Source organism: Bombus pyrosoma, linkage group LG15, assembly GCF_014825855.1.
Source record: "Bombus pyrosoma isolate SC7728 linkage group LG15, ASM1482585v1, whole genome shotgun sequence".
NCBI lineage: Eukaryota > Metazoa > Arthropoda > Insecta > Hymenoptera > Apidae > Bombus > Bombus pyrosoma.
Genome location: NC_057784.1, coordinates 6,917,773 through 6,928,108, shown reverse-complemented (window position 1 = coordinate 6,928,108; position 10,336 = coordinate 6,917,773). Strand labels below are relative to the sequence as shown.

General features: G+C 38.4%; 1 protein-coding gene across 1 annotated transcript in view; it reads left to right on the top strand.

Annotated features, from left to right (window-relative positions):
• The window catches only part of LOC122575640 (ras-related and estrogen-regulated growth inhibitor-like), an 86,383-nt gene that overhangs the window by 15,000 nt on the left and 61,047 nt on the right, over nt 1–10,336 (top strand). The window contains exon 2 of the mRNA XM_043744914.1: nt 1,325–1,381. Coding sequence (XP_043600849.1) covers nt 1,325–1,381 — 57 coding nt within the window. The remainder of the gene's footprint in view (nt 1–1,324; nt 1,382–10,336) is intronic.

The following is a 10,336-nucleotide window of genomic DNA, read 5'->3' as shown; positions in this document are numbered from 1 at the left end:
GATTACAATGCTCTGAGGTTTAAATTACGTTCAGATTAGAATTATCGACGACTAAAGCGTGGAACTTGTATTATAACGCAAGGAAAATAAAAACGAACTCTTATCTGAAATTAAAAAGTTTGCAAGAAACAATTGAATGAATTATATTTTAGTAATGTGAACTTAGAGAGTTTCTGTAATTTCCTTTAATAGCGAGTATGATGGTCGATGTATGTGCTAATAGGTAACTTTCTAACGACTGTGATACACTTGTCAAATTTATCGACGTCAATTAACTTGTTTAGACAGGAAAAGTGCGTTAATTATTGACGTAAATATATGTAACAGATATTTTTCGACCACGTCCTGGTAAAGTATATCGATGCAGACGTTAAGACTACGTTTCTTGCACATTCTTATCTCTAATTTGCAAGTTTTTAGGTAAATTTATCAAACAAGGTAATTACGTAAAACCGTATATAGATTTAATGTTGAGGTATCGTATTTAGTGTCATTAAAGGAGAATTTTATCGATTATGAAAGTTTTATTCTATTTCGCGTGATATAAGCAACAGACTGAAAGATCTATTATTTGGAATTTAGTGCCTTGGAAACTACACTGTTCCGTTTTTATAATATAAGATCGAAATGCTTCAGAAAAAATGCATAAAGATACGATATGGTCAAACAGAGAAGTTAATTAGTCGCTTTTCACTTATATAAACCAGTTCCTGTTAAAACTAAGAAACGAACGACTGACACTTTCATTCAGCCTGATACCGACGACAACTTCGATTAAAATATATTTAAATTACTATGAAATCGCGTCACCTCCGATTTTATCAAGTCGAATAAACGTAACAAAAAGCTGATTGAAAACTGAAGCTAGCAATTTTAGAATATTTTAATTTTCTCATTTTCTCATTATAAGTTAATTTGAATATTCAACAACATGTGACAACAACTAAGTAGATTGTGATAAGTTTAAATCATGTGCCATTCTTTATTATCAAATAACAATTAACTTGTATATACATATTTTTACCGAAGCAATCAAAATAACAAACGTTTCTCCAAATGTTCTCAACATAAAGAAAAAAAAGGTATCTTACTCGTATTCTTAACAAAAGATCCCAGAAAAGTTCAGGAAATGCTGCGCTATAAATGAAACTTTCTATCACACTTAGTATCGTTAATTAATTACTATAAATAGTAAGAAATTCGTATATATTACGAGCAACTTCCATTTAAAATAAACGATACAGCGTGTCCATCGTTTTGATTGCTTTGGTATTTTCTTGGTGAAAAATGTTTCGCACGTTTAACATCTCGTTTTTCCTTTCAGCCGTAGTAGTGCGGTATTTGACGAGGCGATACATCGGCGAGTACAGCTCAACCAGCGGTAAGTCGCTCTTTTTTCCCTATCTTCTTCGCTCTTTGCTCATCTTTCGTAACCGTCTTCTCGTTCTTGCCACGCGTTGTTCGAAAATCGAGCCATCGCCGGCTTTTCTCTCGTTACTTTCAACTCGACCGCACTTTGTAATATTCCTCATCGCGGTTCAAGCATATGCAGGGATAACAGCTTGCCCGCACAGCTTTTTGCTCTTCCTTGGATCGGATGATTACTTTATTACACGTACTAACGTTACTTTGTGTTTCTGCTTTGCCAGACTACAGTCCGTCAATGCTCCGTTTTTTCTCGTGGTATTACGAGATTACGTTTTAATGGCACGGGACGTGTATCGTCTCCATCGGGAAAAATCACTGTAGACGGTCGGATCTTTGCAATTGTACCATCGATTTGGAGGAAGGTATATTGGAAGTATTTTTTCCCGATATTTTAATCATACAATGTAACATCTCGATGATGGAATTTTAATGAAATTTGGAGCGTACGGTCGTAAATAAAATTGAGATAAAATGTCGAGTTTTATTGGTAATTTTCGATCATATTTTCGATCATGGTAGGATAGTTTTCGAGTGGAGAGAGTTAATTGAATATTTGGTAATGTTTTTGATTTCTTTCCATTCCTATTGATTTCGTGTAATTTCTTGTAATTTCCTGTACTAAAAATCTTCGAATCGATTAATAGCGCTTTTCTATCATATTCGAGTTGTCATCGATTTCGTCGAAGTTTTCACACGTATCAACTCTCACCTAGCGGATGTTAGGTAATTTTGATTCGTAACTGGTCATAGGATCGCTTTCTATCGCCCTAACACTGATAGTAATATCAAGCAATTATACACTCCAAGACAATTCCCTACGCTTGTCAACTACTAATTAATATTTATAATACTCAATTTCTAAAAAACGTTTGCACCATATTTTTCTCTAATTCTAATTCTCTAAATTTTAATTCCATTCTCTTCTTTACATAGTTGGCTTTTAGCAAAGTCTATCTCAGCCAATCGTACGATCGATATTAAAATATCTTCTCGTTGTAAGCTCCAACTCTTCCGAGAATTCGTAACAAAGTGGAATCTGAATCGTATGATCGAGAGATGGCGAGATTATACCTGTTTCTTTTTCACAGCTCGGTTCAGGGAGCGATCATTGCTGGCCGTGAGTACAAATTGAACGATCGTGAAAACGGCTCCGGATAGCATGGAACAACTTCTTCCCCGTAGTAGAGTATCGAATTCTCGGAATGCGGACCGTCGTATAAACGTGATTATCTTAGACTCCTTACTGCGAGTTCCAGTTCCCCTTTAAGCTATGCATACCGAGAGTCGTGCCGGGACAACGACAAGATTTTCAACAAGATTCGTACCCTTGCATTTTTACTCTCGTGCATACCTTCTCGTTTTTTCGTCCAAGTAGTTTTTAAATCCTTCAGAATGAGAGATTTTAAACGCGTTATGGGAGTACAAGAGATCCGTAAAGTCGTAACTTATTTCGTACGTGTACCTTGATTTCGGTGATTAAACCCTAACATTTTTCTGTTTAACATTTTGAAAGTGATTCATTTACAATGAAAAATCGAAATTACGAGGGATTTCGACGTGTACATTAGGAGTTACTAAGCAGTTACTAATTTAGGGATTAATGTTGCCGAATGATTGTGATTCTGATTGTGAGGTTGAATGGATTTGTAATGATGAGAGAAACATATGTAATTTCATTGAAGCTGCTACGTGATGTATAAAGTAGATGTAATTTTCTTAGTGGACGAGTTGTGCAGAGATAGGACAGACGACAAGGATAAATTGGGATTACGTTCTTGAGCTTGCGATAACTAGGAATACAGCTTATAAAACAAGTAGGTAATTTTACACAGGATGAGTACCATAAGTTACACAGTACTAGTTCCTCATTAGATACTCGACGAACCTACATTTTTTATCAAAAAATAGCGCAACATTCTGAAAAAGTTCAAATCTACGGAGAAAACCAGAAGCATGATCAGTTTATATTAATTTTTTCAAATCTACTTTCTGTACGTGTACAACTTAATGCAAATCGAAATTTAAGCTAAATCTCCATTAAGTTACAACCTTTTGTTTACGATTTCCCAAACCTTTTCTCGGAAACCGATAGAACATAATCCAAATCAAAAACTACACGATTACTTTTAACTAAATACTTTTCGAGTACGCTCAATATGCGAAGGTTAATTTAATACTTGTCCGATAATACTTGTTCCGACATTCTGTGATCTCTTGCACTGGCAAACTAATTATCCCGGGCAATAAGTTCACAAAATCAGAATCTTTCACCTGCGATCTTTGAATCCTAGGCCCATGAACCCATAGTAAATCGCCCATAGCCATGAATGTTATCCGTAGCGTGTATTATTTCAATCAGTGGCCGGCGAATCTCGCCGGTGTGCGTTAGAGAATTTAATTTCCCCGTGGCGGTGCGCCGTGTCATTCACATCTCCGGACAGCACAATGGCCCATTTAATAGATCGCTTTTGTTAATCGCGCTACTAGAGGCGCGCCGCCATTCGCGTCCCTCGAAAACAACTTGCATGGGGTTACGTGAGGCTTTTCGTATTGCGTAGCTGCAATCTACGTAGTGATACACGTTCAACAACCACTTTCATCATTCGGACACGAATCGTCTCGCGAACCGTGAGAATCGAGAAAACGAAAAGCGATGCCCTGTAATCCCGGCACATTCGATTATAACCCCGTGCTCGATGAATTCGCGCTAGCAGTTACGTACAGAAATTTTGAAAACAATGCATTCCAACGTGTATCGTAACGTCAATCTTTTCGGCTGACTCGCGTTACCGCTGCCGTAAGTAGAAGTTTCCTGTAAGCGTCAGGCACACTGCTGGCTGCAAGTATCAAGACTATTGTTGTAATTTTCAGCTATTTCGTTACGAATCTGTTATTTCATTCGCATAACACGCGACTTATAGCGTCAAATACCAAGTAAAGTAGAAATTTGCTATTGTTTTACTCTCATACGCGTCTTATGTCATAAAATATCAAGTAAAGTAAAATTTGATGCAGTCTTCCGATAAATGTAACTAGCTAATGTCTTGATACTTATGGTCTTATGGTGTATTCAGTATGGTGTCAGTTGGACATACGCAAGGATTTCCCATATCGGTATCAGACACTTGTATCGCGATATACACGATGAAGCGCGCTTTAAAACAATTATCAGCTGTCGTATTCGCGTCAGCCGGTTATAGGGAATCCCACGTTCACTCGGTGATAACCGATGCACGCGTTTGCGCGTATAATAGTCCATGATTTACAATGGTTGGTGAAACAGAAAGAGAGAAAGACATCCAGGTCTCCGACTTAGTCTCGGTTTTCACTTGGCTAAATAATAGAGATCGCTCGATTTCACCTTCTTGCTTTCTGACGAATGTATTACGTTAAGTCTTGCCTACCTGTTCGCCGGCACAATCAATTTACGATTCTCCCGCCGCGACGTAGATCTCGCGTATACACACACATATATATATACAGGGAAGCCTCTCATGCAGCTTTCCTCAGAGGTTGTTTAAGCTAATTTCCTCGACTCTCGCGACCGCCTTTGACGAACCGTTTCCTGTTCGTGTTTTCGATTCTCCTCGGAGATCTGGCAGCGTCGTTAATGGCGTCGCGTGATCGTTTCGTTTAATTGAATTTTGTCGGAGTTTTGTTTCCATCGAAGATTTCATGAAACGCTTCTTCGCAATTTGAGATTAGGAGGTATCCTCGTGGTCTGTTCTCGCGATTCGAGTATATTTCTTCCCTTTTTTTCTTCTCTTTTTTATGAGATTTAACTACGAGTATAGAAAGGACGTAGAACATCGAAGTAAGGCGTTAATTAAAGGATAAATTTAATTCACGATTTTAAAGCATAATTATGAAAGATATAGAAAGGATCTTAGTAATTGCGATGTAATTGCTTAGTAATTGCAGTAACGTGCTCTAATTATACGTGAGAAACTTACAAACGCGGAACAAAGGAAGCTTGTCCAATTTGTCAAACTAACAATTAGATAACATCTCACATGCATATTTCATCGGACGTAACTTTACGAAAAATGATCGAAATCGAACTCGAACTCGAACGATTGGACTCTTACCCTTCTTAAATGTAATCTCAACGACAAGGGCACATCCCAGAAATACGATGGCGCCTAGCTACGATAGCGAGCCGATCTCTCGAGGGCGTATTCCAGCGTCGGTTACAGAAATACGCGCAACGAGAAGGAAAGACAAGACGTGAACGCGGCAGGAGTGGAGGGCGGAGATTTGAACACTCGATATGAAATAGAGCCTATGGGGAGGATCGAGAAGAGAATGCAGATCTCTCTCATAACTCATGCAGGCTATCTTGCTATAATAATTGCCGTGCAGCCGTGTGCGAGAGACGCCACGGATATCCGCCCGCGGAAAAATCCAAGCAGGTGTGTCCCATCGTCGCGATAGCTTTTCCTTGCCCTAGAGATCCGGATAAAGCTACTTTAATTAATGTGGCGCGTTTGTCTGGCTGACCATTTGGACTAGTTCGTCGACGATCGTAAAACAACGTGAAATTTTTCTACGCGTCGGGGCTATTTCGAGTAATAGCTGTAACCGTTAGACGAATTGCGGAAATATATGCTACGCTGGTCCATTGCCTTCAGAACAGCAACTGTTAATGATACGTGTGTTACGTTAAGAGACGAATGCTGTTCAGAGAGGATTCAAGATCGAATAATATAATTTTGAATATTAATTATTAACTTTAGCTCGAATGTCAACAAATTCAGTCTTTGCATAGCGAATCTAATTAATTGTTGCAAATGGATCAAGACCTTTCGCTGGAATCTTTGAACCGCAGTTCAAGTTCAATGGTGTTTGATTATTTTCGTTCGACTTTTTGCCTCTTCCTTTTCTTTCTTTGCGCCTTTTAACCAGAATTTCACGTTAAACGATTTACGTGGAAAATCGCGAAGCTAGCGTGTCCGCGCTAAGCAGGCGCCCTTTTCGGGCATTGCACGTAGATTTCGTTGGAACTTGGCTGGGTTACGTGGGCGGTAGATGTTTGGAGGAGGAAGAGTTGATTCGGTACGAGTGTGTTGAGGAAACAGCTTGTTCCGGTGAATGGAGTGTACGTGCTTGGAGCAAGGTCTGCCGGATTTCGATTTGTTTTCCTTTTTTTCATGAACGTATACGGGTGGTAGAAAATGGAGAAATATTTATGTGGACGGTGAATGATTTATGAAATAGTAATAAAGATCGTGTTCCCTTTGCCGATGATTTAATAGCTGCGAGTGTGTGGTTATGCAACGTGGTTATCTAACTCCTAGGTTTCGAGGGGCGATTCCTTCTTTTTTTTCTACGTGAGATGCAGTATTATCGTAATTAATAGGCGGTGTGATAAGGAAATATACGTGGAAGGTAAGGTACAATGACCTTTTCGCCATGGAAGAATACATAAATAAATTCCATATAAAATGTGGCATAAAATGTTGTAAGTGGTAAAACAATTTATTTTAACATTTCGGACTTTCTATCGTAACGTAGATTATATCTCAAGTTATATCCGTAAGTGCCAATTATACAATAATTAAAAAAGATAGGTTTCTAGCGCGCATTTTTTTACCATTTACTGTTTTACATTTATAAGGATTCCAAACGCAGTTCAAATCGTAAGTAATATAAATTCCAAAATTAATAGAAACGTGTCTTTTCTGTCTATTGGAAATCTTCGCTTTCTCCGTTGTAAATATACGTGTAAAATTTTTACGAAAATTTAAAGGCTGATCATTTCTATGATCTATGAATTCTCTATTCCTAAATAAGATCGTAGAAAAATTACTATACACGAAAGTTCGCATCAATACGTAATGTACCTTCTCGTAAAATCTCCAACGATCCATTTAAAAATCGTCGACAGGAAGCACGACCGTAGAGTTCGACTTCCGCTCCGCGATTTTCTTTGTGGCAGGTGATTACGATCGCAACGTTAACTTTTACGAACTTTTATCTCGGAGAAAATCTCGAGCGAACCTCGCGGACGATTGAGATATAACGACATCCTGCAGGTCTCTTGGCTAACTGCACGCGTCCTGGCTTTTCTCCTCTCGTTCTATGGGCGCGTGGTCTCTAACAATATGAAACGCGGTTGCAAGAGCGGCATGTTTCTTCGGAACAATGTTACGAGCGTCGGTTCTCGTTCGTTTTTCACGGAACGGAAGGCCGCGAACGGGCGTAGATAGTGTTTAACGCCGTTCTCGGTCAATGTTCAAGAGCTGTAATTAGAAGGCTTGATGGATGGTGCTAGACAAGAAAGTGGATGAAAGTCCTGTCCCGTCGACGATCTATGCGTTCTTGAATACCAGTCGAAACAGTTATCTCCGCGAATCTAGCTTCGGGAACAATATTCGATAAATCTTGCAAAGATTTCGAAGGAAGTGGAGTGCGTTAATAGCTGGGTAGTTCGATGTTGACGATTTTTCCATACTCTCTTTTCATTTTTCACGATGGTTTCTAGCGGTTACACAGGGTGGTTCGTTAGAGATATATGCTGTCTTAACTCTGTAAGTTTTAGATCATATCGTAGTTGTTGTTCCTTGTAACAGTTTCTAGTTCGGATACTTGAAAATTGCTCGTACAACACTGTTCTAAGTATAAGTACGTATAACATTATTATAACATTAAATGATATAATACAGTATGATATAGTGTTGATATGTTAATAATTTTCTTCGTATAAAAATTCGTGTTGGTAAAAGTTCATAACATAGCACTGTTTTTTTATAAAATATACATAAAACAGTGGAGTATTCGAGTTCGAAAGCCAGTCAGAGTTATTTCCTTCGTTTTATTCAAGCAGAATGTATTCAGAAATTATATGAAGCGATTAGAGTAAGACAAGTATGCAGAAAGATATAAAGGAACCAAATATTTGATTCATAAATCGTTATAGCGACAATTTCTCAGTCTGATTCTTCGACACGCTTCTTTCTCTATTTCTATCTTTGTTCGTTTTACCTTTCTGAATAATCAGTAATAGACGCTGCGTATGCTCGAAAGTTATTCAGCTTTAATTCAAAGAATCAGGTTAAGGAAGTATCGGTGTTATTTCTTTTTCGCATAATAAGACGTCTACGGAAAAAGGCCAGATTTACGCAGTCCGCCCTATCTTCCTCGATGCTTCAGCAGTCGATAAATCTTTGAAATTCTTTCACGATCGAACCGTATTTCAAGCGTCGACATAACCGCGGATTATATACCGTAAGGATCTCAGGAAGAGATCAAACGAGTCGCTAGGCTCGATCGAAAAGCGCCAACAGTTTATAAAACCGAAATTTACGATTCCGCGTTACTCGTTAATCGGGCCGGAATTATTCCGTCCAGCTGGAAGATATATCGCTAGAAAAACACCGCGTTCCTAACCGATTAACTACATATATCACGAAATTACTCTGCTGGAACTGATTGATCAACCGGATTAGAGAAACTCGAGTGTCGCCGTAGGCCTCCATGTCGCGTGTCCCATGACACCGTTCTGGACCCTCGTTTAGAACCACCCAACCACCTCTTTTACGTCTATAATGCCCAGTTTTCTCATCCCTTCTTCGTGATACGGTCACTGACAATGTGAATCGATCGATTTACGATATTCAGTGAACTGTTCCGTAGATGATACACGTGATGACGTCGATTAGCGAGAGAGAAGAAACTTCATTGACTCGTGATTACGGGTATTTACCCTTTCGTTTCTACGAACGCTTCAACGAGTTAAGAAAAATTCTGTTTTCTTGGCTTATAAAAGTACAAGGTTGCGAGCGAAAGTATCGCGCGAACGGGTGGAAGTTGACTTTTCACGTAAAAATAGATCTGATATCTAGAACGCGATTAAAACATTTTCCACCCAATGTATACATGTTACTTATGTAGTTTTTCAATCGTTAAAAATACAACTGAAATCTGTATCCAATTGATTCGATGGTAAAAATAGAATAGAATAAGCTTGAAGCTGCGATAGTCGAACTGTCAATGTACACGATATATTTCACCGTTTATCACGCCGATAATATCGACTTGAATAAGCTACTTCGAATGTGGGTCGCTTAAGAGTGGTTCGTAATAGAATTTAGCGAATTACGAGAAAAATAGTTTACGAGGAGAGTGCGAAATTCCCGAGTTATTTATAAAGACGCTTATAGCTGGTTAACTTGATCCAAAGAATTCTAGCCTTACCTTATCTAAATTTTGTAGGAGATTCTAACATGTAGATGCGTCAGGCACGTTATCAATATCGATATGTATTAAAGTATAAAAACTAATTTACATAAAAAGAGTGAAAATTTAATAAATTTCACGGTGGAAAGACGGGTAATCGGTGTTAAATGAAACCAGGAAGCGGATAATCTGACGTGTACCGATCCAGGGAGGGATAATCGCTTAATCGACCCTTAAAGCCGAGTACGGATGACGTTGTCAGCGACGAGCCAATGCCCCGTGTATGGTCGATAGATGAAAAACTGGAACGAAACCAGGGACAGTATACAGGGCAATTATTCCATGCTCCAGATAGAGCGCGACCATGAGAGGGTCGTAGCTGTAAACCGGACAGGAAATGTTTATGGCGTGACTTAACCTGTAATGTAACTACAGGTTAGCTAGGAACCTAATAGTAGTGTTTATTTATTTCAAAATGTATTTTTATCGTGGAAATTAAATTTTCTAAATGTCGTAGGAAAAAATAGTAACTAAATAGTTAGCCATATTTTTTATTTTGTCTGCTGTTCGTCCAATTCTGTTTTACAGTAAATATATATCTGCGTGACTATAAATTTTCGTGTTCCTTGTTAAATGAGACATTGTTAGTTTTACGAGCATTCACTTCGAGCTTCTTTTGGTAGAACATTAAACTTAGAACAATCTTCTGACAATAATATGTGGATTCCTT